We start from the raw sequence: 27,255 nt of genomic DNA, 5'->3' as shown, positions 1-27,255 counted from the left end.
GCTTAGCCAGGGAACAAAGGTGATTTTGTGTCCTTGTGCAGTCTGGGGATCTTGGAAGCTCTGCAAGTGCCCTGGGGTGAGCCCCTGGGGGTACAAGGACCCTGGCTTAACGAGGACTATGTCAAGGGGAAAACCAGCAATTTCACATCCTCTCAAGACACAACACACCCGGGATTTTAGATAAGAGCAGGGTGGGGGTGCAAGATGATGTCGCCCGATCCTCTCACATTTCCTCCGAGCAGTCACTGCGGGAAAGAGCCTCCTGCTTCAGTACGTGAGTCACTGGCTCTAGAAGCCAAGAGCGAGGGAAAGCAGATTCCAGGAAATAAGCAAGGAAGAATCTTGGGGAAGGTTCTCAGCTTTAGTGTGAAACTGTCAAGCCTCTGTGGTCTTGGGGGAACTGGAGGAGGAAAATAGCAGTGAGAAAGACTACAGGACTATTAATAGCAAGGAGCCAGATGGAGCTCAGGGGAGGACCTGTGCCTTTGGGCAATTTGGAATAACCAACCGAGATGACCGTGACTCAGAAAAGTATCCACGCCGCTTCAGAAAGGGAGAAATATCCCAGTGTTGTAAGGTCTGCAGTCATTCATAATTTGGCAGATATTAAGATATTTATTGAGCATTCTTCAAGTTCCTGTGGTGGGTGGACAGTGGGTGTGGAGTAGTGAGTGAGGCACCGTGGATCCTGGTCCTTCAAGGGAGTCATTGCATTTTGCTAAGTGACAAGGAATGGGGGTGGGGGTGCGGCCACTGTGGGGATCCTGGAGGGCTTCTTGACACCGAGGGTAGGATTGTCCAGACACGAAGAAGGACGACAGGCTAAATTTCAGGCCTGGAGCAGAGGAAGCAAGGCTGTTTGAAAGAAGTGAGAGGAGTGTAGTTTTGGGAACAGAGGCACCGGGAAAGATGGAAGGGGCCCTTTCTCTTCTCTCGTGTTTCGTGTTAAAGATGGAAGGGGCCCTTTCTCTTCTCTCGTGTTTCGTTTCATGTTTCGAGTTGTTTGTTTGCTTAGCGAATCTGGGGAGGCGGATCTCCTAAGTGTCAGGCGGGGGTTTGGCACTTTGTTTATTTACAGAGCGATTCAATTCACCAGTGTTTACTGAGCGCCCTGAGCACATGAGCCAGGACCAGCTCTGGAGCAGGCAGAGGGCACAGCGAGGCCAAAGGCCCAAAGGTGAGACCCCAGGAAGCAATCTCAGGGGCTGGCGTCCTCTGGCGCTGGAGCAGGTGAGGGAGCTGAGGCCCACGGGAATATCAAGATGGTGGTCTTCAGACTTCAGTCTGGTGGGGAGCGGGTAGGTCCTGGAGAGACCTGTGCCCTGAGAAGCTGAGGCCGAGTGGGGGACGTCCCACCTCAGCACATTCTCTTCTGCGTGACGTTGGAGGTAATTAGCCTGGGGACCCTAACAGCTGGCACCACCACCCTTCAGGAATTCTGGCCCTCCCTGCATGACATCTGGGCCACACTCCCACTGCAAAGCTCTGTGGGAGAAGGTAATCTCATTAATCTTTTCCTCAAATGTGCTGACCTGAGTCACCTGCATACCAGTCCCCTCTCTGAGAAAGCTTCTACCAGTACTCTGGGCTCTCAAGAGCCTGGGCTGATGGGCGCCTTCCCCCCAGGCCAAGAGCCTGCCAACTCTCTGCTGGTCCAGGTCCTCGTGGCTCTCAAGGATCCTGACTCAGCTCACCATGGCATCCAGGGCAACAGGTGAACCCTGGAGGGGAAGGTAAGAGTCTTGGGTCCCACCCCAGCCTGGCCACTGGCTCACTGTGGTGACCTGCAGGCATGGCCTGGTTCTCTCTGCACTCGATAACTTTTGAGATCCAGGACTTTTGAGATTGGGAATCAGGCACAGAGTGACTCGACCTGAACCTGGCCTTGGTGTGCGGCACCCTGAGGAGCCGTTGGCCCTTTCAGAAGGGGCTGCAGACAAAGGCTGTGATGGAAGAAGCATGGGTCATTGTGAGAGCCAAGAAGAGGCACCTGACCGAGCCTGGGGTCCAGTAAAGGTATCCCACAGAAGTGGTGTCTGAACTGATACCTAAAGGGCAGGCAGGAGTTAGCCAGGTGAAGGAAACAGGGGACAGATGCACAGAACAGCCTGTGCAGAGATGTGACGGCTTGGGAAAGCAGGGTGCATTCGGGGAACAAAGAAGTTCCGCCTGGCTGGAGCCAGGACCTCCGGAGGAGGAACTGGCCGGAGATGAAGGGCCGAGGGGAACCTGAGAAGGGACAGGGTCGGATACGCAGAGGCCATGCAGCTGCATGTGGAGAATGGACCGGGCCGGCTGAAACTGGGGACAGTGAGGGGCCAGACAGAAGGTGCAGGTGGTACCCTGGCCAAGGGTGGGATGGCAGGGCTGGGGAGGACGGGGCAGACCTGGTGGCTGATGGGGTTTCAGGGGGAAGGCCACCCAGACTAACATCAGGCCTTGGGAAGGGGAACATTTCTTAGGAGAGGAGACGAGGGTCGACTTGACACAATGAGTTTGGGTTGCCCAAGGGTCATCTTTTTTTTAAAGATTTTATTTATTTATTTTTAGAGAGGGAAGGGAGGGAGATAGAGAGAGAGAGAGAAACATCAATGTGCGGTTGCTGGGGGTCATGGCCTGCAACCCAGGCATGTACCCTGGCTGGGAATCAAACCTGCAACACTTTGGTTTGCAGCCTGTGCTCAATCCACTGAGCTACGCCAGCCAGGGCTCCAAAGGTCATCTTGAGTCAGGAATGGAATGAGAGATAGGCGGCTGAGTCTCAAGCATCCCCGTGGGGATAGAAACAAGGCCCCAGGAATTGTCAAGATGGCCTGGAGAAAAATATCAAGGTTGAGGGAAGGGGGCCCAAGACCCCGAGGTAGCCCACCGAGGGGCATGAAGAGAGCCAGAGAAACAGCTGGAAATCCAAGAGGAGCTGCCAGAGGAACCAGAGGGAGTTTCAGAAGTGGGAGCTAGTCTGCCTCTCTGTCCCGCACTCCTGGGACAGTCAAAGGATGGGAGGCCCCAGAACTGGAGGGTCAGGGAGCATTCGTTGACAAAGAGGCTGCAGAGTGTGGAGGACGTTTTAATGGTGGTGACAGGGTTCCCAAGGACCATGATCTGAGATCGGGTATGAGTGTGAGCAGGCACCACACGGGGCTGAACAGGTTGTGCAGGGCACACTTCAGGGATCGTCCATTAAGGGAAAAACTACTTGGGGCCAAGGGGAACCTCCTGGAGCTGGCCCGGGGTATTTTGTAAAGCCTGTAACTGCAGTGTGGATACTCCCCACACGGTGGCGCCAAAGACCAACGTTGTACTTGGGCTTGACTGGGCCAGGGATGGGGTCAGTTTGGGGGTCCTCTGCCTAGGGTCACCGTCAGATGGGTGGAGGGTATTACCAGATGCCCGTGGCTAGGACTCTCCCCACCACGATGGCCTCCAAATCTCTGTCAGAACAGTTCCTAGCAGTAGGAACTCAAAAATAGACGGTACAACGCACACTGCAGCCTTTGTCAGGGGGCACCCCACCCCCTCCGCCTGAAAGGGTCCCTGGGGAGCAGCTCATCCCATGATCTGAAAGAGGCACAGGCGTCCCTCCCACTTGTCCCTCAGGAGAAGGGAGTCAGGAAGGAAGGAAGGACGGCTGGTCCAGCCGGCAGGACACAGACACCCCACCCCAGCACGGCCCTGCTCACAGGTCCCCCTGGAGGCTGAAGCTGGATCAGCAGGGCCGGTAGGGACAACACAGCCCAGCCCGGGGCAGAGTCCCCAGGGAAGTCACCAGTAGAGCCTGACGACTCTGAACTAGAAACTTACACCTACCAGCTGCAGGGGCTGGCCTGGAAATGCCTGAATAAGCAACAGTTATGTTGTCTTTGAAAATGATAACATGTTCATTGCAAACCATTTTTTTTGTATAAGTAAATATGAAGAAGAAAATAAAACCGAGTGAAATCACAATGCCCAGAAGTGACAGCCACTGCTGGCTCGGGGATGAGCCTCCTGACAGCTCTCAGGGCCAAGGGATGCAGGTTGACCTGGGGAGACTCCTGCTACCGACCAGCCAGCTGCTCTGGCATGATCACCACTGCTCTGTGTCTGCTGTGTTGAGTGCCTTTCTCTACTCACATATAAAACCCTGTCTCCGCCCTGGCTGGTGTAGCTCGGTGGATTGAGTGCGGGCCTGCAAACCAAAGGGTCGCCAGTTTGATTCCCAGTCAGGGCACACATATGGGTTGTGGGCCAGGTCCCCAGTTGGGGGCACGTGAGAGCAACCACACATTGATGTTTCTCTACCTCTCTTTCTCCCTCCCTTCCCCCTTCTCTAAAAATAAATAAAACCCTGTCTAAAACCCTGTCTCCCTGCCCTCCCTGGCCTGACCCTGCCACCTCTCAGACCTCCCCTTCCTTTCTACTGCAGCCCCTGAGACTCAGCAGGCTTACCTTTGAGGTGTTGCCCCTGTTGCCCCCTCTGCCCCTGCTGCTCCCTCTGCCCCTGCTGCTCCCTCTTTATCTGGATTATTCAATGACTGCTCCCTCCTTGTTATTCTCGGCTACGACGGCACTGTCTCAAAGAGGCCTTCCCCGACCACCCTGACCAAAGTAGGTCCTCAGCCCTGTCACTCCACAGCACATCACCGGGTTCATTTTCTCCACGACTCTTCCTCTCTCTGAAGTCATCTTACTAACGCATCTCCTTCGGCCGGAGTGGAAACCCCTGAAGAGCAGAGACCTTGCCCATCTGGCCTGCCTCTGTGACCCTGGCATGCAGAATGACACCAGGCACATAGTAGGTGCTCAGCCCATGCTTGACATCCATTTTCAGTGCCCAGCGAGCATCTTAGGGTATGCACGAGCCCCCTGCAGCCCTCTGTCTCCCGCTGGAGGTGGTCGTCCCTTGATCCCTGAGTAAACAAGCCTTAAACGGATCTTTTCTTGCCTCCACAACTCTTTGGAATGAACTTCTTGAAATGGAACTGAAGGGTAAAAGGGGAGTTTGCCCTTGACATCCTGAAAATACTGCTCTTAAACACTCAATTCCCACTCTATTGGGGGGGGAGCTCACTCACACGTCACGTCCATCACTGCCTATCTCAGAGGCCCAAAACTAAGCGTGTCTCCTGTGGCTGTTTACATGTGCATTGTGCTGGTTATTAATGAGACGAAGTGCCTCTTAAAATTGCGATTTTAATGAGTGAATGGATGGGTGCGGTTATAGCATCAAAGAATAGAAATGGCTCCAGGAGCCACAAGGTGACAGTGGTGAAGGCAGGGCTTGACCGTGGGGCAGCATCCCGGCCCTTGTCCCTCAGTACACACGGTGGGAAGCAGGGTCCAGGCTGGGCCGAAGGTGGGCAGGGGCTGACGGCAGGTACAGGCGCACCCACAAGTCCCATGCTTACCCCTCCTGAGCCTGCATCTGCCCCCACCACTCACTAGAGCGCTCCAGCAGGGCACGGCACGTTTGGCCCTCTCTCCCTTACCTCTTGGTGAGCCAGTTGACCATTGTCCCCTCCAAAAGCTGTCTCCAGCTTCTTCCCCTACTCACACGTCCAGCTGCCTTCTGGACACCTCCTCCTGGATGGACAGTCCCCAGACTCTTCACATGCCACCTGCCCAAACCGACCACTTCACCTTCCCCTAACTTGATCCTCTAGGCCTCCCCACATCATTGTGAAACACCAGCATCTCCCCATCACCCAGGGCCCAAACCCTGGCATCATGTGGGCTGCCCCCCCTCCAGACCCCCTATCCCATCAGTCACTCCGTTCTGCTTTCCGAGCATCTCTCGAACGTCTCCTCTCCACCCCCTCTCCAAGGCCACCATGACCTTGGCTGGAAAGTGACAGCAGCGTCTTTTTGACCCCTACCTGCCCCCTCTGTGCTCTGCCTGAGGGACCCCTGCAAAGCACAGCTCTGACCACAGAGTTCCCCAGCTCACAGCGCAGGCTCCCCATCACCGAGGGTAGACTCCCCGTCACCTCAGCCAGTTCCCAGGGCCTCTCATGACTGGCCCCATCCCCGGCACAAACTCACACAGTTCCCCGGCCACATCACACTTTTGCTCCTGCCAGCAAGGGAGGCCTTGAACTGTGCTGTACTCTCTGCCCCAGATGCTCCTCCAAGAACGTGCTCCTCTGCCTGCCTAGGGAGCCCCAACAACTTGCCATGTTAAGGGCCCCTTCCCTACAAAGCCCTTCCTGACCAGCGCACACTCTCTCTCACACCCACACATGTGCACACAGGCACAGTCGTGACCACGCACACACTCGCAGTGGTGACAGAGGAGGGGCAGAGACTCCGAGATGTACCTGCCCTGACCGACAGTGAGCCTCCTCGGGCAGCGACTAGGTGGCCTCACTTCTGGCCCCCCATGACTGACCCCCCCAGGGTGGAGCACACAGCACCTTCCTTAAGTGCTTGCTGAATACCTGGCAATGAACCCTACACTTGGTCTGAGGCACGAAGACACGGGTGCCATCAGGGGCAGGCTTTCTTCCGTCCCCTCACAGAAAGCTGGGGGGCAGTTGCATACCAGAGGGTTGTAGCCATGGGGCCTGTGGGGCGGGGTGAGGGATGCCTCCATTTTTCTGGGATTTGGGACTTGAACTGCAGTGCTTCCAAAAATAGAACTAGCTGTGCCGTAAGTGAGGGCCATAGGTTCACTGTGGATCTCGCCACCCTCTGCCATCTACTGAGGAATTCTTCCGAGGCCAGAGCTTATCCCTGCAGGAATATGAACTGCTCGAGGTGGAAATGGTGAGGATGGGAGGTCTGCCCCAGCGCCCAGCCCAGCGCCGGGCAGGGCATATGCTCAGGGAATGACTCCTGACTCAGATCCCGACTGTTGAGGACTCAGTGCACTTAGCAGGAGCTCGGAGACCACCCCTTTCGGACGACAGGACCATAGAAAGACTCTGCCTTCCCTGAGCCTCAGGTGACAGTCCTGTGAAATGGGTTGCAGCTGTGTCCTTCCTCGCCTGGCTCACTGGTTGCTGGGGAGAGGCCATGAAGGCCTCCAGCACCCTGTGGCCCTCAGATGCTGTCCCTCACTCAAGGCCTCTGGACAGGCGGAGAGGGCCAGGTGAAGGAGTGTCCCGTCTGCTCGCTATAGCCCCACCATGCCTGGCCCTGGTGGCCACAGGTTGGGGAGCCAGGCCTGGTCACGGAGAAGGAAAATAGGCAGTGATGCATGCCTAGAAGGGGTGAATGGGCCCTGGCCGGGTAGCTCGGTTAGTTAGAGCATCGTCCTGATATGCCAAGTTTGTGGGTTCAATCCCTGGTCAGGGCACATACAAAAATCAACCAGTGAAAGCATAAGTAAGTGAAGCAACAAATCGATGTCACTCTCTCTCCTCTCCTCTCCCTCTCTAAAATTAAAAAAAAAATTCAAAAGACAAAAGGGGGGGCAGTGAGTGGGAAGCCAGAGCACAGGGGTTTCTTGGAGGAGGTGACATCTGAGCTGTTTCCCAAATAGATAAGGGAGAGCGTGACCCCAGGCAGAAGGGAGGCTGAGAAAGGAGGCAGAGGCCAGAGGGCAGGGCCACGTCCAGGGATCTGCAGGTGGGTTGGTGCAGGGGGACTAGAGAGGCAAAGGCCGGCAGGACGGGCTGGAGAAGAGGGGATGAGGCACTGAGGTGGTTGTGGCCGGATGTCCTGGCGCACCAGAGTCTGGACTTAGCCTGAGGGTGCCAGGGGTCAGCATGAACTGATTTATAGTTTGTTTGTTTGTTTTTAAGATTTTATTTATTTATTTTTAGAGAGAGGAGAAGGGAGGGAGAGAAAGATCAATGTGTAGTTGCCTCTCACGTGCTCGTGTAGTTGCCTCTCACGTGCTCCCCACCAGGGACCTGGCCTGAAACCCAGGCATGTGCCCTGACTGGGAATCAAACCGGCGACCCTTTGGTTTGCAAGCCAGTGCTCAATCCACTGAGCCACACCAGCCAGAGCTTTTTGTTCTTTCTAGGTGATGTGCAGTTCATTTTTAAAAAATTTTTCCATTGTTGTTCTATTATAGTTGTCCTCATTTCCCACCCTATTACTCTCCCCTGCCCTGTTATTTCTTAAACTCCCACCATGAGCCAGAAACGTGGTGATGAGGACTACCATGGCTCTCGCCTCCGCAGAGCTCAGAGACCCACAGTGAGGTGGGTTTGGGCACATGAGCACGTATGGGCACGCATGCTACCTGGTGGTGATGAGTGACACAAGGGCAGGAGTCCACAGGACACGGGGGCCAAGGGCCACGAGGAGAGGCTCTCTTCAGGCAAGGTGGTTGGAGGATGCCTGGCTGAGGTGGGCAGGAACCAACAACGCGTGTCAGTTCTGAGGGCTCTGGAGAGGTCCAGCATGCGGCTCAGGTGCAAGCTTGGGGGGACAGCAGTGCTTTGTAGGGGTACAGATGAAGGAAGAAGAGTCCCTCCAGCGAGGGTCAGGAGATCTGGTGGGCCACCCAGGAGCCCTGGAGCAGGAGAAGGCTCTAGGCGCACAGGGCAGCTTGGGGTGGATGGAAACCCTGAGATGGATCATATCTGGGGGAGGGCGGGGAAGAAGGAACTCAGGCCTGGGAAGCCGTCCCCAGGCCTGAGGACTACAGAGAAGGGAATGCTGCCAGGGGAGATGAAGAGGGGGCGCTGGAGAGCAGGGAGGAGGTTAGGCTTGTGCCTGGTAAGACCTGGGGAGGGACAGGGTGTTAGCGCCCTGCGGGCCTTTGTGCCCCTTCCCCCAGCCTCTCAGGAAAACATTCAGGAACCTCTCGGGAGTATACTGAGGAGCCTCTCAAAGCCCTCAGAGCACTTCTGGGTACGTCCGTGCTACTTCTGAAGGTGACCAGAGCATTCAAGGTTGAAGAGGGCCAGTGGCGTCTCATTGAGGGGAGGGGTGGGGGAGTGGAACTGGCCCTTTGACAGAAATGTGGGGGCAGCTCTCAGCTCCACTTCAACCCACTCTAGCGGAGTGCCAGTCAGCATTCCGGACCTCTCAGTGGAAAAAACTGGGCTCCGGCCCCCATGGCCAACAGGCGTCCCAAGCCCAGATAACTCATCCATGCTAAGAACAAGACCTAAGACTTCGCAGAAATCACACCCAGTGAGTGGCGACTGCATGGCCTGGCTAAGAGCCTAGGCGGTGGCAGGACGGCTAACCTGTCTCCACAGGAGAGAATCCCAAGCTGGCCTGGAAATCAGGGTTGAAAGGCCGCGTCTGGACTCAGAAGGGGTTCGAGGACTAGGATTCGGGCCTCCCTCCCTGTTCCCCTCCCAGAAACAGAACTGGCCCTGATTCCTTCTTCCAACCCAACCCAACCCAACCAACACTGGCAGCTCCAGGACCTGTTTCAGGCGGTCACTGAAGGGGGTTGGAGGGAGGGGCGCTGAAAGGTCTCTAGAGGCTACGGAATCTGAGCAGGGGACCGGCAGGCCGGGCTCTCCGACGAACCCGGTTTTGGGGTCTGCGTGGGAAGGAAGGGGACTGCCTTGGCGACTGGTTCTCGGGAAGCCGTGCTGTACCCTCCGATCCTGAGCGCTCCCGCCGCCCTAGCGTCCTCCAGGGTCCCGCCTACCCGCAAGCTGGTGGACTCCGGGGGCGCCAGCTGCCCGGCTACCCGAGAGGGTGGAGCGAGCTGTAGGCGCCTCCAGGGGTGCTGGAGCTGCGGGAGCGCAGGGGGTGGGGCCCAGAGGGCCGGGGGAGGAGCGGGACTGCAGGGCGGCAGGGTGCTGGGAGGGGCGGGCGCCGGCGGCGGCGGCGACAGCAGCTGCAGCTGCGGTGCGACCAGGCCGGGCAGCGAGGAGCGCACCGAGAGCTCGAGGTCCGCGTAGCCCAGCTCAGCCATGTGAGTGTCCCCGCGGTATCCGGGAGCCATGGGCCGGGAGGGGAGCTGGAGCGGCGGTTCCGGTGCCTACCCCGCCAGTGCCGCTCCGTAGGGAGATCTGTTGTCCCGGCAGCGGCCCTGTCCAAATCACCTCGGACCCGGACCCCGGCCGCGCGGTGTTGTTCCTCCCCTCTCTCTGCGCGCGGAAAACACAGCTTCGCCCCACAAAAGCCGCCGCCTCCGGGCCTGCCGCGCCCGGCGCTGCCTCCTTTCAACCCACTGCAAGGCCCAGGCGGCCGGTGCCCCGGGGCTCTGGAGTGGGCCAGGCCTGAGGGCGGGCCCTTGGCGCCAGCCTGGGCCCTGGCACGGTCTCTTTCCGGGAGCCCTAGCTGCCTTCGACGCTGGGGAAGCTGAACTAGGAGTGGGGAGGGGTCGACAATGGGCGCAAGTCGGCCTCCGAGATGAGCTAAGCTTCTCGGCCCTACCGGCCGGCCTAAGCCGCTTTGGGGCCCTGCCCGTGGTGTCCGAGCCTGGTCTGGGGGCCGGACTCATCGCCCAAGCCTGGTGCTTCTGAAGCCGGAGAGGATCGCTCCTGAGCGGTGGGAGGACAGACCCGGTCCCTGGAAATGGGAGGCTGGTGTGGGGTCTCTGCAAGCAGCCAGACCTGGACGCCCTGCAGAACTGGTTTGGGGAAGGGGCTGCTCACCAGGGCTAAGTCGGGTCTCAGCACCCTGTTTCCTCCTCTCCCCGATGAGGCCTGAAGGCAGCTTCTGGGGACTGACCCTTCCCGGCCAGTTCTGCTGGGTTGCTCCTAATGCGTGACTAGGCTGGCTGGCTGAGCACCTACTGTGTGCAGTCTAATATAACAACAACAGTGCCTTGGGCACCATCAGTGGGGCCTGGCCCTGAGCCTGCAGGGTTCAGCGCCGGCACAGCCTTCTTAGGAAGGTTATGACAATCTGTCAGATGCAGAAACAGGCCCAGAGAGGTTCAGTAATGACCTAAAGGTCACACAGCTGATTTGAGGAGATGTGGGAATTAGATCCAGATTTGAAATCTTGCCACTGCAGTGTCCACCTCCGTGTCATGGAGGGGGAGGGGCGGGGGGAGATGAGAATGAGACTAGGGAGTGAGGCACAGAATACTCCAGGAAGACTTAGAGCCCACTTCAGCCCTCACTCTGGTCCTGGATTCTGTGGGGCAGCAGCCAGAGAGCGGGGCCTGGACTTGAGTGGGGGTGGGAGGATCACAAAGGGCGCCAGGATGGTTCCTCCCGGGTGGAAAAGCCGGCAGGGGGGGGTGCGGCTGAGTCAGGCAACCCCTCGCAGAGGCTGGGACTCACGCCCCTGGCCTGGCCCAGGGGAGGCCACTAGGTTCCAGCATGAAGCCTGCCCGTTGGGGAATGTGACCAGCTGACCAGCGAGAGGGCCGGCAGGAAGTGAGGCCACCCGGCTGCCTCCGCCTGGTTCCGGGGTGGGGGGTCCCGGGTCCTGCAGCGCCCCCCTCCCTCCCGGTTCCCGAAGCTTGGCATGACGTCAGCCACCGGGTTTGGGGCATTGCTATGGATACAGGGGCAGGCTCAGGAGGGACCCCATTCTCCCTTACAGCCCCCCTTGCCCGGATTATTTTTAGCTTCTGTTTACCTCAGTCGGGGCTGGGGCTCCGCCGCTGGGCAGCGGGGCGGAGCTGGACTGGGACTCCCAGCCAGGCCATTGGCTTGGTACACCACTGAGCTGGGCAGTGCAGCTGGGGGGACCTCCTGACCCACAAAAGTGCACCAGTTTGGCGGGGGGGGATATTGGAGGCCGCAGGACTGGAGCCATGACGTGGCTGGAGTTCCACTGTGGGCTGCCCCAAGAGGCTGCCCTGCCGGCCGGCTCTGTCACCTTTGGGACCTGGGTCTTTTCACACGCCCAGAACAGACTTCAGGGCTTCAGAGTCCAGAGAGTCCACTGGTTCTTAACAGCCAGCCCCCTACCCCAGTTCAGGTGGATTCAAGGGGTTCAGTTCTTTCCCTCCTCTGCAGCAGGGGACATCCTGCCTATCCACTCTGTGAAATGCTCGCTCAGATGGATATTCTGAAGGTCATTTGGGAGGAGTCTGGGCCACCAGTAACACATCCTGGTCCCCGTGGGACTGGGGGGTTGGTGGGAGCAAAACCCCAGTCAGAGAAAGAAAATTGATGGGACAGTCAGCTTACTCTGAGTTCAGTGAACCCACTCAGTTCCAGAATTCCAGGGGACCCCCACCTTGCCTTGTCTCCAGGGAGCAAAACCTGACTTGCTGATACAATCAGGAAGTGGGGAAGGGACAAGGAAACTTATATGTGGGGTAGGAAAGTTAGAGTGGACCAGACTTGAACTCGACCCCTCCAGCAGCTCAGCCTCTGCTGTTCCTGGGTCTGGGCAGCCCGGGGCCACTCAGCCCCCCACACGTACTCTGCTCCCCACCTCCTTCATCGCCCTGGTGTGTGTCCAGAGGGTGCAACAGGGAGCCAGGCGGGCTCCAGCCCCTAGAGTTCACTGCCTGGGTGGAAGACAGACCCTAAAGGAGAACTGGCAACCTAGTTATGTGGCCTCAAGGATGAGAGGGAGGAAGCTATGAGAGGCCCGAAAGGGGAAACCAACCCTAGGCAGACTTCCTGGAAGAAGAAGTCATGGGGTATAAGACTTGAAAAAGGAGAGGGAGCTGGTCAGGGTGACAGTAGTCAGAAGAGGGTATAGGAGCAATGGGGGCTGCTGCTCAGATGCGGAAGAGCCTGACACGCACTGAGAGAGGGTCTCAGAGCTGGAACAGAAAGACCGCGGGGCGGCAGGGGCCTGGGAGGAAGGGGCAGTCTTGTGGGGCATGTCAGAGAGTCCGGACGTTTATCTTTGGGGCAGGAGGTTACCCATGGATGTTTCATAAGAGTCAGACTTGAGGGACACTGAAGATTGAGAGTCCTGGGGCTGGCCTCCTGGGTTCGAATCCTGGCACTGCCATTTACCAGCTGTAATATTGGGCAGATGAATACATGTTAACAACAGGAGTTAACATTGGTTGTGTGCTTACAGAGCGAGTGTGTCCACCCCAACTTCCATACCCCACACACGATTCTCCCTTCCCCAGATCCTCCCTTTAGAGGGAAGTGTCTCATTTCACTGGTCCAACAGCCCTGTGGGACAGTTGCTGTTGCCATTACTGTTAGTATTACCCTCGTTTAACAGATGTGGGCCTGAGGAACGAAAGGGCGAAGGGATGCCTTGCTCAAGGTCACACAGCCAGTTAGCTCAGGTTTCTCATCTGTGAAACAGGGCTGATGGGACTTGCCCCTGTAGGGTTGTTGCCAGAATTAAATGAAACGATGTTTGTTAATTAAGCCCAGTGTCCAGTCCATAGAAAGCACTCAGTAAAGCAGTTTGGGGCATTGTCAGGTGACTGGAATTTTAAGAGAAGCAATATTGTTCTTGAATAAAGAATGGGCCATTGTGGGTAGCAGTGGAGACACGGAGTCCATCAGGAAGCTACGGTGGGGTTCGAGGTGAGTTGGTGACAGCTTGGACCTGAGTCTTACCCGTGCAGGTGGAGGACAGGGGGCAGGATCCAGAGGTGGCAGGAGTGGGTGGCTCGGTGGAGGTGGAGGGTAACAGAGCCTGTGGCATCCAGGATGACTCCCGGTTTTTCTCTCCTAGAAATGAGTAAACAGATAGATGGCGGGTGGGCTGTTGTGGAGAGGGTGAGACTCGGGAGAGTCCAGTTTGGGGAGGAAAGTGGGGAATTCCGTCTGGGGACTCCCAAATCAGCGCATCCCTGATAGCCGGCCCTGCACTGTCATTCGGCTCCGGGAGGCAGCGGGCGCACAGCTGGATATACAGGCCTGGTGCTCAGAATAGCCATTTGGACAAGGATGCTGGCGACATTTGGATGACATTGAACTGTGGGAGGTGCACACAGCCCAAGAGCGGGGAGAATGAGCCCCACTTGAGGACAGGAAGGTCCTCTGTGGGAAAAATAAGATGTGCAGCCAAGGAGATAGGTGGCAAAGCAAGGTCACGTTGCCTTTTGAAATGCAAGGGAAGGAAGGGCCTAAGGAAGAGGAAGAGAGCCACAAAATGAAAAGCTTTGTGAGATCCAGCAGGATAAGGACTAAACAGTGGACACTGGGCTCAGCAGCAGGGGGACACTGGTGACCTCGTCCAGACCGTCGGGGGTGTGGGGGGTGCAGAAGGCGGTCCGGGATGGGAAGAGGAGTGGGTGGGCGTGGAGAGGAAATGGAAGCACACATCTCTTCCAGAAAGTTGGCTCTGAAAGGGGGTGAGGGGTGGGATCGGCAGAAAGAGACACGGGAGGGGCTCGTTTCTTTTTGTAGCTATTTATTTACCTTATATTGAAAATATAATACCCATACAGAAAGGGTATGTGTCCTCAGTAGTACCACTTGATACATCTTCACGAGGGAATACAGCCCTATAGGGTTAGGGACTAGGACCCAGATTAAGAAATAGAACATCACGCCCTGGCTGGCATAGCTCAGTGGATTGAGTGTGGGCTGTGAACCAAAGCATCGCAGGTTCGATTCCTAGTCAGGGCACATGCCTGGGTTGCAGGCCACAGCCCCCAGCAACCACACATTGATGTTTCTCTCTCTCTTTCTCCCTCCCTTCCCTCTCTAAAAATAAATAAATAAAATCTTAAAAAAAAGAAATAGAAATCGCCACCACCCTGGAAGCCCCCTTGTGTCCCCTTCCAGTCACTGTTCCCAAGGGTAACTGCTACTCTGATTTCTATCACCGTAGAGAGTTTTGCCTGTTTTTGAACTTCGCATCAAAAGAATCATACATATCCTCTCTCGTAGTTTTACTTCTTTCACGCCACATCACATCACGTCTGTAAGATTCATCCATATTGTTGCATGTGGTTGTACGTTCATTCTTTTTGCTTTAGAGCATTCCATTATCAACTGATGGGCATCTGAGTAGTTTCCAGGGTTGCCTTCATTCTTCTGTGTGGGAGAGGCTTGTGCTGGTTTGAGGCTGGTGGAGAAAGTCTGAAACACTCATTTCCTGTGAGAAGGGAGAGAGATGACTAGGATTTCCCCAGTGGGAAACAAGAGCCTGGCTTAGGCTGAGAATTGCTCTGTCGTTCCAGCTCAGCTCCTGGGCTAAGTAAGACCTCTGGCGGCTCCTGCCAGCCTGCGTGCAGGTGCAGAGAAGACAGGGAGTTGGGTAGCCCGGGGCTGATTTCCGCCAGGTAGGAGAGAAGCACAGAGTGCTGGGCACATTAGCTGCAGGCAAGTTGACAGAGTCAGGGCTGTGGATTCAGGCTGGGGAGGAGGGTGTGCGGGAAGGTAGGGAAGAGAAGGCAGGAGGGAGCTGGCAGGGAGAAAGGAAGCAGAGGCGGATGGTGAGCTCTGTGCAATCTCCAGTGGCTGGCACATGCTGCAAGCATGTGGGTCCTCTTCCCCGGAGTCTGGTGGTGGGTCCCGGGTGGGGAGACGGGGAGAGTGCTCAGCGCTATCACTCAGTGAATAGTGGCATAAATGAGGTCTCAGGTAGAAGGCAGGTGAGGTGGAGGTGATGGAGAGAGCCTCAAGGTTGTAGTCAGTGTGGTTGTGATTTAGGAAAGGAATATTCCAGAGCCAAGTGATAAGACTGTTGTGTCCTCTGGGTGGGGGGTGTTGGCTGAAGGATGGAGAGAGGCCAGTGTTGGGCAGGCATCCACTGCATGCTTACTTGCTGGTGTAGGGTGCACAGCACCCAGCTTTCAAGGCAAGAGGGTGGCATTTTCCAAACTGGGGTCCTTGAACATCTGGCCTCTGAATCTATAGGGGGTTGGTGGGCTTGTTGGAAATGTGGACCCCTGGGTCCACCCCAGCCTCATGGGGAGAAAGGCAGCCCAATGCAACAGAATTGAGCATCAAGAAGCAGGAGTGTTTAGGGGGTGGGAGGGCCCTCAGCGCCTCCAAAGGCATGGGATGCTCAGTGAACCCTAGGCACGGTGGCCTTTCTCCTGGCTGGAGGCAGGCAAGGGATATTCAAGGAAGAGATGCTGGGGGCAGGCAAGGGCTGGCACTAAGAGGATATAGCCCCAGAGAGCTGGAGACCAGAAAGATGGGACTCCACCGCAGGATGCAGCTTCTCTTAGAGGGGAGGCCCTGGTTGAGCAGCGGGTTCTCTTCCCGGGGACCTGTGGGGGAGGGACAATGCCCCGATGGAGTACCCCCTCTGTGGGTGTAGCTGGGGGTGGGCGGGGTGCATGCGGCTGTACCCAATTCTTTGCTTCCTACTCCGGGCAGCAACACAGAATAGCGCCACGCTTTTAGCTCCTTCACTTTCTCAGCCTCTCGGACCCCTCGCGCTCAGCGCCTGACTCTACGCCCTACACGGGCTAGCCCCTCCTCTCAGCGCGCAATCTCTTGTCTTCGCACTCCTATCCCCAACTCTGAGCCCTCTGTGTGTTCAGCCCTTTTCCAGCACCCCTCAACAGCCACCCTGTGAACCCCCTACTCTGTTCTCATTCTCTTTATTCCCTCCATATTCACGGCTCAACTCCCTTTACCCACACTCCCGATCCCAGCCCAGAAGACCCCCGTCAGTCCCTTCTCCGAGGGAACCCCCAGTCACCCCTCCCAGGGGCGGGGCAGGCCGAAGCCCTGGTGCCCCCGAGGTCCTCCCGTCCCGTCCCGTCCCGCCCCATCCCGGCGGGCTGAGTCAGGCGGCAGGAACTGGGCGGGGGGCGGCGCCGGGAGGAGCTGAAGCCTAAGCCAGAGTCGCTGGGAGCGAGCGCGGAGCCCAGCCAGGCGGGCACCGAGCGGCCCTGGGCCGGTGGGGACACGGCGGGGGGGCAAGCGCGGGGGGGGGGCGTGGGGAGCTGTCCCGGACCCACCATGAACTCCAAGAAGAAAGGTAGGACCCGGCCCTGGGGCTGCGAAGCCTCCGGGGCAGTCTCCAGGGAGTGCGGGCGGGATTCTGGGGGCCAGCGGCGCGTGTTTCTCCGGAGCAGGGTGGGGGTCTGCGGAAGATCTCATCCCGCTAAGGGCTAAAGGGTCTGTTTGTGACTCAGTTTCCAGGTCCGAGTTGCAGGAAAATGGAGGGGGCGGGGCACTTCTCGGCACTGCCCCCCACTCTGGGAATCCCCCGGCTCTCAGCGCCGGGAGGGTTCAGGCGTCCCGGCGCCTGGGAACTGGTGGGGGCTGGGAGGGAGCAGCTTACCCGGAACGGGGGGTCCCGGGCGCCAAACTCGCGCTGGCGGGGCCTCGACGACGGGCAGCTCCACTGGGCTCAAAGCGCGCACCCCGCCTGCCAGGTGACCTCCAGCGGCCTCGCAGGGTGCGGGCCGGGGCTCCTGATCCACTTTGGGTGGGGGGGGGAGACCAGGGGCAGGTCTGGGGAGCCTGCCCCGCCCCCGGGTAAACAGGCGCTTCCGCACATTCTTCGCGCGCCCCGCCTCTTTCCTGCCCCTTCCCAGCTGGAGGAGGGTCCCCGCGCGACCCCCCTTCCTGCCCCAGGCGGCAGGCGGAGCCAGCACCTCTGCAGGAAGTGGGGGCCGAACCGAGGCCACGCTGAGTCCGAGGCCGAGACGCCCGCGGCAGTCCTGTCATTAGCGCCGTGGCTGGCGGTGTTGTGGGACTGCCGGCGTCAGGCCGTGTCCGGCGGGACTAAGATACGGAGGATGGGCCGCGGGGAGGGGGCTTCGAGGGCCCGACTGGCGCTGGATACCCGCCCTCGCCACCCCCAGGGAGCCCCGCGCGGACTCATTCCATGATGTCCCTGTCGGTGCGGCCGCAGCGCCGCCTGCTCAGCGCCCGGGTCAGTAGGAGCCAGTCCTTCGCAGGCGTCCTCGGCAGCCACGAGCGGGGGCCCAGGTACGCAGAACACGGGGGCTGATGGGGTCACGAGTGTCTGGCTGGGTTGGAGCTGTGTGTGCAGTGAGGGTTTGGGGGACTCCTTCTTGGCCCTTTCTGAGTGCAGCGTCTTCTTCAGGAGCTTCGCGGCCTTCAGTCCCCCAGGGCCCCCACGGAAGCCCCCAGCGCTCTCCCGAGTGTCCAGGATGTTTGCCGTGGCACACCCGGCCCCCAAGGTGCCGAAGCCAGAGCGGCTGGACTTGGTGTACGCTGCTCTCAAGCGGGGCCTGACGTAAGCAGCTGCCTCCCAACGCTCTGTCCCAGGATCCCTCCCCTAGCCCCATCCTCTTTCTGCTAGTGAGAACTTTCCCCGATCTCACACCCTCTCCTCACGGTCTGTATCCTTGGCAACAGGAGTCTGTGGACGTAAGCTAATTCTTGTCACCCCTTTTCCCAGGGCCTATTTGGAAGTACACCAGCTGGAGCAGGAGAAACTCCAAGGGCAGATAAGGGAATCCAAGAGAAATTCCCGCCTGGTAAGTAAAGGATGCCCTGTATTACTAATGCTTTTTGCCCTTGGGGGGTTGGGAGCTGGGTAGGGCCAACCCTGGGTGACATCAAGGCTGTTTTCTTGATGTGACTTAGTCCAGGTGTGACTAGGAGAGGGGATGTCGGGAAGGGCTGGGGAGGTTTCTACCCCTCCATTCCTCAGGCTGTGCACACGTTCTGCCTGGGACCCAGCGCTTGCCTGTGGGAGCTTCCAGTGGGGTGGGTGGACCCCCACAGACATGACCAGCGGGAGATTATATTGTAGTGGCACTGAGGGAGAGCCATGGTTCTTCCTGGGGAGCAACAGCCCAGGCTTCCCAAAGGAGGAAACGCTTCTGCTGGGTCTTGACGGATGAATGGGAGTTTCCTGGCAGAGGGAACCACGCATGAGGCACAGAGCTCTCTTCCAAGGGGATGCAGAGTTGCAGGAAAGGAGTGGGCTCGGGGAGGGACCTCAGGGAAGAGGTGTGGGGAGGGGGACTGGAGGGGTCTTGGGAACCACATCTATGTCACTAGTACCCACCAAAGGCCAGGCTTGTGGGTCTATCCCTGCTTTGACTGGAGTGGCTGTGGACTGTGGTGTGAGGGGGTGGAAGGCTGTGGAGAGGAGCAAGGGGGGTCTGCTGGAATACTTCCCATGCCTCCTAAGTGCCCCTTCTCTTTTTCCCCTGCAGGGCTTCCTGTATGACCTAGACAAGGTGAGTGTGTAGAGACCAGTGTCGGAAGAGGTTGGCTCATGGGGAGGGTGAAGGGCCCTGGGCCTCAGGCTCCACCTGACGCACTTCTCCCCCAGCAAGTCAAGTCCATTGAACGCTTCCTGCGACGGCTGGAGTTCCATGCCAGCAAGGTACGGATGCAGCGTGCGCGTGTGCGTGCGGTGGGGGCTGCGGGATTGGGCACCTTAGGGACATGGGGCAGATGTTTGGCTCCAGGTTTGTGACCCCTGTCGTGAGTCTCCATCCCCTCACTGCCGCCCCACTCACCCGCCCAGATCGACGAGCTATACGAGGCATACTGTGTCCAGCGGCGTCTCCGGGATGGTGCCTATAACATGGTCCGTGCCTACAGCACCGGGTCCCCAGGGAGCCGTGAGGCCCGGGACAGCCTGGCCGAGGCCACGCGGGGACACCGAGAGTACACAGAGGTGAGGGATGGGTGCCCATGAGGCGCAGGCTCAGGGTGTGGCAGAGCTGATGAGTGGGGCCTGGTTTTTGACCCCGTCCTGTCCGTGCCCGTCCCTCCCAGAGCATGTGTCTGCTGGAGAGTGAGCTGGAGGCACAGCTGGGCGAGTTCCATCTCCGGATGAAAGGTACTGAGTGCTGGGGCAGATGCGGGGGTGGGGTAGTGCGTGTGCCTGAGCCCCCGCCCTCAGCACGGCTCTTCTTTTCCTCCACTCCCAGGGCTGGCTGGCTTCGCCCGGCTGTGTGCGGGTGATCAGTACGAGGTATGAGGATGTACAGGGAAGGGCTGGAATGGCAGGGTCACAACGCCAAGAGCTGCCTCATCCTGCTTGTTCCCCTAGATCTACATGAAATATGGGCGTCAGCGCTGGAAACTACGGGGCCGCATTGAGGGTAGTGGAAAGCAGGTGTGGGACAGTGAGGAAACGGTCTTTCTTCCTCTGCTCACGGAATTCCTGTCCATCAAGGTGATGCCTCTGCCCAGGACCGCAGGACACATGATCTTGTGACTCCCTGACCCCGTGACCCCCTCCTGGCTCCATGGCCCTGGGAATGTGGGATCCCATGACTTCATGACCCTGTGATTTCCTCATGACCTTCCGACCTTGTGCCTAAACCCTTATGAGGCTGTAAGCCCCATCAGCTCAGTGATTCTACAAACTTAGACCGCCATGGTCACTGTGCTTCTAGGGTATTTCAAGCCTCCATAGCTCCATTACCCCCAAAACTCCAGTCCCTGCAACCTCCTCATGACCCTGTGACTGTTTTGGAACCTCTGTGCAAATTCAGACCTTTGATCTTCCACGATCTCATGATTCCTATACTCTTGTGACCCCATGATGTGTTCTTGGCCGTAGGTGACAGAGCTGAAGGGCCTGGCCAACCATGTGGTTGTAGGCAGCGTCTCCTGCGAGACCAAGAACTTGTTTGCCGCTCTGCCCCAGATTGTGGCTGTGGACATCAATGACCTCGGCACCATCAAGCTCAGCCTGGAAGTCACGTGGAGGTTGTTGGGGTGGAGGAGCTTGGGGACAGGGCCAGGGGCCAGAGGCATCTGCTAACAGCCTGTCTCCTCCCCAGCCCCTTCGATAAGGATGACCAGCCCTCGGCTGCTTCGACTGTCAACAAGGCCTCCACAGTCACCAAGCGCTTCTCCACCTATAGCCAGAGCCCCCCAGACACACCCTCGCTTAGGGAGCAGGCCTTCTATGTGAGTCACAGCCCGGGCTCAGGCCCCACCACCCCCTGGGGCCTGAGGGCGGTCCTGAAATGCCGATTCCTCTCTCCCAGAACATGCTGAAACGGCAGGAGGAGCTAGAGAATGGGACGGCATGGTCCCTGTCGTCCGAATCTTCAGATGATTCCTCCAGTCCTCAGCTCTCGGGCACTGCCCGCCACTCCTCAGCCCCCAGGCCCCTGGTGCAGCAGCCTGAGCTTCTGCCCATCCAAGTTGCCTTCCGTAGGCCCGAGACCCCCACCTCTGGGCCCACAGATGAGGAGGGAGCCATGGCGCCAGCCCTGGCCAATGGGCACGCGCCCTACAGCCGGACTCTGAGCCACATCAGTGAGGCCAGTGTAGATGCCGCCTTGGCAGAGGCTTCAGCAGAGGCTGAGGTCCTAGAAAGCCAGGGGCCTAACCCACCTGCACACCCAAATCCCATCCATGGGGAGCGACCTGGTCCTGCCCCTGCTGTCCTGGACCCTGATTCTTCTGTCACAAGCTCCACTGTCAGTGCAAGAGGCCCTGCCCACATGTCTACAGACCCTGCCCCCTCTGTACATTTAAACTCACTTCACAAGGTCACAGACGCTAGCTCTCCTGAACTACCAGGTCCCACTCACACCACTACAAGCCCCACCTGTAGTACTGTAAGCCCTTCCAGCAGTGCTGCAAGCCTCACGCACACTGCCACAGACTCTGCCCACAAGTCCAAGCCCTCTACCCTCACTGCTACAGGCCCTCCCCCCAGTGCCATGGGCCCAGGCCAAACCACAACTCCCACCCAGGGGCCAGTGCTTTCTACCCTCACTACTGCGGGTCCTACTCCCAACACTACAAGCCCAGTCCAGACCGTAAGCTCCAGCCACACTGTCACAAACCTGACAAGTACTGTCACAAGCCCCACTGTCAAGCCTTTGCTCTCTGCCCAAGCTACACCAGGCCCTATGCCAAGTGCCCAGGGCCCCGCCCCACCTACTACAAGCCCCACCCACACTACTGCAAGCCCCACCTGTACCACAGACCCCATCCACACCACCACCAGCCCTACTCACAAAGCCAGGATGACCACTCACATCACTATAAATCCAATCCCCAATGCTAAAGGCCAGGTCCAAACCACCAGAAGCCCCACCCACCCTGTCACAAGCCCCACTCTTACAACTGTAAGCCCTTCCACTCCTCTAGACCTTGCCACGCTCCCCAACCCCTCTGCACACACAGACCCCAACCTCCCAGGCACTGACCCACTGTCCTGTAACCACCCAGCCTCCATGCCCTGCACTCAGGCAGCCCCAAATACCTCCTACCCAAGTCCTGCCTGCTCTAATTTGGAACCCCTTACAAGCCCTTCCCCAGAGTCCCTAGGGCCCACCCTTCAGAGCCCAAGTTCCCCCTCCTCACCCTTAGCCCCCGTGCCCCAGCATTCAGACAATGTTAGCATGGCCATGGCTACTCAGGCCCCCCCAGTTCCAGGAGCAGCTGGAGGGGCTGGGGACAGGAGGCTGGAAGAGGCACTGAGGGCCCTAATGGCTGCCCTGGATGACTATCGCGGCCAGTTCCCGGAGCTACAGGGCCTGGAGCAGGAGGTGATCCGGCTGGAGAGTCTGCTCATGGTAAGGAGGGCTGGGCGGGGCTGTGACAGCGCAGGAAGGGCGGCCAGGCAGCCGCAGCAGTGCTGACTCCCTTCACAACCCCAGCAGAGACAAGGCCTGACCCGGAGCCGGGCCTCCAGTCTTAGTATCACGGTGGAGCATGCGCTGGAGAGCTTCAGCTTCCTCAACGAGGATGAAGATGAAACCAGTGATGGTCCTGGAGACAGGTGACAGGGGCTAAGTGAGATGGGGCTAGGTGAGGAGGAAGAGGTGAGGAGGGGGGGCAGGTAAAGGAGTAAGGCAAGAAAGGGGAACAGGTAAGGTGGGGCCGAGTGAAGCTCACGAGGAATGTGGCAAGACTGGAAGTGGACAGGAGGGGAGGACCTGCTCGTGGGTGCATCCGTGTACTCCTCATGTGTCCTGGATGTCCATGCTTCTAACGCCATCTGTATCATCTGTATCCCCAGTGTTTCTGACCACCACCCTCCTCCTCCTCGTTGTCCTTGCAGTGTCTGCTTCCCTCACCAGTCCGCATCAGCTCACGAGCCCTTTCGTTCCCCCTGGGCCCCCAGCATCAACCCTGTTTGTCCCGTACAGCCCGGCCCCTCGGCTCTGTGTCCCGGAGTGGCCTTTGCCAACTCCCAGCTGAGGGTCATGCCCGGCCCCGCCTCCCTCTGCTGCTGCCCAGGTCACAGCCCTGTCGGTGCCCTGAGCCCCTTGGGCCACAACCCCTTGCGCTCCACATTTTGTAGACTATCCCACCTGCAACCCCGTCCCCTGCAACCCCGTCCCCACCCGTCTCTGCCAGGCAGTCCCAGCCGTGCTAGCTGGATGTTGCACAGGGCAGATGGACTCCGAAGACCCCAGCCACCACCTGTGGGTCCCAGCCCTTTCTCCTAGAAGTTTCCCGTGAACGTACCCATTGTCTGTTGTCTGCATTGTCTGTTATTCCCTTCAGGGATGGGGGAACTTAATAAAAATACACTGGTGACCAGATAGTAATGCCTGCTCCTAAGGTGGTTGACCCCAATTTTCTCTCAGGCTCCCAAGCAGCCTGGAGCCCGGGGCTGAGGAGAGCCTCAACTCACCCAGTGCCCGCCCACTCAGCACAGAGTGTCCAGCTCTGGACACTGCCTTGGTCCAGCACCTGTACTACTGCAGCCGCCTCCTGCTGGTGAGGCTAGGGGCATTCCCACCACCCTCCCTTTATAGCCTTTTACCCCAGGGAGCCCTCCACACCTGTGAGTTCCATGCCCCAAAGCCCAGGTCCCTGGCATCTGTCTCTTACTCCCCCACTCTGGTTCCCTCCAATCTCTCCTAATGCATGCTGGGACTTGTAGTCCCTGGGCTCCACCCTCAAGCTGTACCTTGAGGTCTGAGCTACTTGGCCATGCCTATTCTCCAGAAACTGGGCACATTTGGGCCCCTGCGCTGCCAGGAGGCATGGGCCCTGGAGCGGCTGCTACGGGAGGCACGAGTGCTCGAGGCAGTATGCGAGCTTAGCAGGCGATGGGAAGTCCCTGTTACCTCTGCCCAGGAAGGTAAAGGTCCTGTGGGCTCTGGCTTGGTGTCTGCCCTGAAGCTCCTTCCTTGCTCTACCTCACCTGTCCTTATCTGCCCACCTGCCTGCTCTGTTGCTGATGGTTTCCTGCATCTCTTCACAGTGGTGCAGTTCTCGGCCTCTCGGCCTGGCTTTCTGACCTTCTGGGACCAGTGCACAGAGGGACTTAGCCCCTTCATCTGCCCTGTTAAGCAGGTGCTGCTCACCTTCTGCAATCAGTATGGTGCCCGTCTCTCCCTGCGACAGCCAGGCTTAGCTGAGGCTGGTGAGTGGGCTGCCTGCTTGCCCCCTCTGCCCTCCCTTCTCAGATCCCCAGTGATGGGACTGTAGGGAAAGCCAGGTTAGCCCACACAGACATGCTGAGCTGAGCACTGGGAAGAAATAGCAAAGGCTTGTGCCTTGGTGCAAGAGGATCCAGTGGGGTAGGGTGTGGACAGGGACCCCTGGACCTGAGCCTGGGGTGGGAACACTCTTCCCTCTGAGGGCCTGGGTCCATCCAAACCCTGAGGCCGGTGGCACCGCTTCCCACAGTGTGTGTCAAGTTCCTGGAGGAAGTGCTGGGGCAGAAGCTGCCCAGAAGGCCCCAGCCGGGCCCTGGGGAGCAGCTCACTGTCTTCCAGTTCTGGAGTTACGTGGAAACCTTGCACAGCCCATCTATGGAGGCCTATGTGACTGAGACCGCTGAGGAGGGTAAGGCAGTGCCCCTCCCCATCACTAAGTGGCCTGACCCCAAGGGTGGGCCGTATGGTATGGCTGATGACGTGAGCGTGCAGAAGGAGCTCCTTGTCCTGCCACACTGTTCCAAGCCCCCTCTTTCTTTCAGTGCTACTGGTGCAGAGCCTGAACTCAGACGACCAGGCTATTGTGCTCAAGGCTCTAAGGTTGGCGCCTGAGGGGCGGCTGCGAAGGGACGGGCTTCGGGCCCTCAGCTCCCTGCTTGTCCATGGCAACAACAAGGTCATGGCCGCTGTCAGCACCCAGCTCCGGAGCCTGTCGCTGGGCCCTGACTTCCGGGAAAGGGTGAGAGTTGGGCAGGACTCCCCTGAAGGCAAAGGCTCGGGTCCCAGGGTCCCAGTGTCTGACTAAGTCAGCCATCACACCCTTACCCAGGCCCTACTCTGCTTCCTGGACCAACTCGAGGATGAGGACGTGCAGATGAGAGTGGCTGGCTGCCTGGCCCTAGGCTGCATCAAGGTGATCCCTCCCACCCTCCCGCCCCCCAGCCCTGGGCCCTGGGCTTTCACCACCTGCTCCAGTGGGCCCACCTCAATGCTGCTCCTCTGGTAGGCTTCCGAGGGCATCGAGCCCCTGGTGTACCTGTGCCAAACGGACACAGAAGTCGTGAGGGAAGCTGCTCGGCAGAGCCTGCAACAGTGTGGTGAGGCTGGGGGATGGGAAGTACAGTCCTGGGACATTTTGGCTGATGGGAGTTAGATGGGGTCAAGGGCGGATGGACCAGGGTGGGGGCTAACACTACTCCCGACCCCATCCTTAACCGTTACAGGGGAAGAGGGACAGTCTGCCCATCGCCGGCTAGAGGAGTCACTGGACGCCCTGCCCCGGATCTTCGGGCCTGGCAGCATGGCCAGCACGGCATTCTAAACTCCCCACCCACCGGCTCCCAGTGCCCCCTTCCCCCACTTTCAGGGCTCACCAGGCACTGGCAGGGAGGGTGAGGGCTGGCTCCAGACACCCCTCCCCCACAGATTCCTATCAGTGAAAATCCTAATATATTCTTCTGTTGCCCTTGGGGTGGGTAGAGTCAGTGCCTGCAGTCAAGTGCCTCCCAGCCTCAGCTCAGCACTCTTGCCACGAATCAATGCTCCGGGCCTGGCCATCCCGCCTCTGCCCCACCGCATCCCTTGGTTTTGTATTTTATTTACAGAGTTTTACAGAAAATAAAAAAACCAAAATGCCTTTCCTACATGGGCTGGCCTAGTGCACTCCTGACCCTGGGGCTCCAGCACCCTTTGGCTGTGGCCCTTCCTGACACCAGTGTGCCCACACTCCCAACTGTGACGATGGCATGTGCTTTTGCCCTGGAAATCTGGGTGGGAGAGAGCCCAGAGGCTCGGAGAGGGCAGAGGAAAAGGGTGGTGGCATGTTGCTGAGGAGGCTCAGCCTGCTGGCTGGGCGTGCCCTGGGCCTGGAGGCTGGGGGCTCAGGCTGGAGCCAACGTGTGGAGTTGGTCTGGAGAAGGCCTAAAGGGGGCGAGTCCCGGGAATGGGTCCCTAACAGCTAGCACCCTGCCGCCAAGAGTTAAAGAGGAAGAAGCAGGGAGGAAAAAAGGCGTGGTGAAGGCTGGAGCTTCTTGCCACCAGGGGGCAGCAGAACCCCTTCAGAGAATGCCAGGCTTCTAGGTCTTCCCTTTAGCACTGGCAGCTGAGCACAAGAAGCTCCTTGAGGCCTGGGTACTAGGAGAGAGGAGATCCTCAGGGAAAGGAAGAGCTAGGGCCTGGGAGGCAGGAGCCCCAGGTGGCTTCCCTCTGACCCTGCACAGCAAGTCCCTCCACTCCCAGAGCCGCCTCCTCTCTGTAATAACAACCTGACTGAACCCTGTGGCCCCCACAGCCGGTTGACCTGTTTTGCTTTAGGAAGCAGGGCTCCAGGGAGAAGGTTCGTCTCCCCCCAGAGCTGCCTGGAACATTAAGCGTGTTAGCTACAGAAAGCTGAGTTGCATGGGAGGAACTGGAAGGTGGGGCGGGATTTCAGGATGGCAGGCCTGTTCTATGGAGGGCCTAAGGGAGGCCCACCCAGAGGCAGGAGAAACTGGCCCTCCACCCTTCCCCTCTCACTCCGGAGCTGAGTATCCAGGTGCAAGGGAGACAGTGCACAGGCAGGGCCTTCCCCACTCCCCGAGTCCCCTCCAGTGTCCCAGTGCCTGTGGTGGTAGCACAGCAGTGTGACACACTGGGAGAAAGTGTGCACCTGCACTCAGGCAGAGCCAATGAGGTGCCAACAATCCCTCCTGGGTGTGTGTGTGTGTGGGGGGGTGACCCAGATCCCCGGGGAGCCCTGTGCTGCCCCCCCCACCCCCCGCAGTGTTTTAGAGCTGTGTATAAAGAGGTTTGGCTGGCCCTTAACCACCTGCTGGGGAAGCCAAGCTGAGCAGAAAAAAAGTAAAAAAATAAAAAAAAACGGCAACAGGAAGGCACACAGGAAACACCTGTGTGTGGATGCAGGTGGCTCATTCCAGACGGGTGGGGCTGTGGGCAGGCAGAGGGCCCTCAGCACATCGGCCCGCTCTGTGCTCCCTCTCTAACTGAAGGGTTAGACGGTGGTGTGCAGTTCAGTTCTTTGGGTGGTAGGTGGCAGAGGGTGAAGAAGGCAAACAAGTGATAGAGACCAAGACAGCACCCAAAGCTGGCCACAGCTGGGGCCTGCCTTATGGTCCCCTGTGGGAGGGTTGCAGTCCAAAGCCAACCCCAGAAGACCCTGGGGCCCCACAAGAGGTCCACTGATAGGGCAGGGCTGTCCGCTTGCATCCAGAGCGCAGCCTGTGTGACGGGGAAAGAGGAAGTACACGCTGGCTGAC

General features: G+C 58.6%; 1 protein-coding gene across 4 annotated transcripts; it reads left to right on the top strand.

Annotated features, from left to right (window-relative positions):
• Nucleotides 1-1,582: 1,582 nt before the first annotated feature.
• Nucleotides 1,583-25,644, top strand: RIPOR1 (RHO family interacting cell polarization regulator 1). 4 transcript variants are annotated; one of them, XM_045818642.1, is made up of 22 exons: nucleotides 1,583-1,733; nucleotides 17,510-17,636; nucleotides 17,755-17,907; nucleotides 18,073-18,151; nucleotides 18,839-18,862; nucleotides 18,958-19,011; nucleotides 19,156-19,308; nucleotides 19,410-19,473; nucleotides 19,565-19,608; nucleotides 19,687-19,812; nucleotides 20,203-20,351; nucleotides 20,426-20,555; nucleotides 20,636-22,180; nucleotides 22,265-22,386; nucleotides 23,201-23,333; nucleotides 23,565-23,700; nucleotides 23,824-23,985; nucleotides 24,252-24,410; nucleotides 24,544-24,740; nucleotides 24,831-24,914; nucleotides 25,008-25,098; nucleotides 25,225-25,644. In XM_045818642.1, exons 2-22 carry the CDS (start codon nucleotides 17,533-17,535, stop codon nucleotides 25,320-25,322), a joined length of 3,807 nt encoding a protein of 1,268 aa, XP_045674598.1. In that variant the 5' UTR covers nucleotides 1,583-1,733; nucleotides 17,510-17,532; the 3' UTR covers nucleotides 25,323-25,644. The 4 variants fall into 4 exon arrangements, with proteins under 4 accessions (XP_045674598.1, XP_045674599.1, XP_045674597.1 ...); XM_045818643.1 differs by lacking the exon at nucleotides 1,583-1,733 and adding an exon at nucleotides 9,672-9,814; XM_045818641.1 differs by lacking the exon at nucleotides 1,583-1,733 and adding an exon at nucleotides 16,620-16,677 and having other exon boundaries at nucleotides 22,268-22,386.
• The last annotated feature ends 1,611 nt before the right edge of the window (nucleotides 25,645-27,255 follow it).

This window comes from Phyllostomus hastatus, unplaced genomic scaffold, assembly GCF_019186645.2.
Source record: "Phyllostomus hastatus isolate PE091 unplaced genomic scaffold, TTU_PhHast_1.1 phas_scaffold_345, whole genome shotgun sequence".
Lineage (NCBI taxonomy): Eukaryota > Metazoa > Chordata > Mammalia > Chiroptera > Phyllostomidae > Phyllostomus > Phyllostomus hastatus.
This window is presented reverse-complemented; position numbering and strand designations above follow the sequence as displayed.

Bases quoted from the DNA above. Each gene is read 5' to 3' on its own strand.
- RIPOR1 (XM_045818640.1), top strand. The intron at 18,863-18,957 runs GTGAGTGTGTAG...CTTCTCCCCCAG, and splicing joins TCCTGTATGACCTAGACAAG to CAAGTCAAGTCCATTGAACG. The intron at 24,915-25,007 runs GTGATCCCTCCC...CTCCTCTGGTAG, and splicing joins TGGCCCTAGGCTGCATCAAG to GCTTCCGAGGGCATCGAGCC.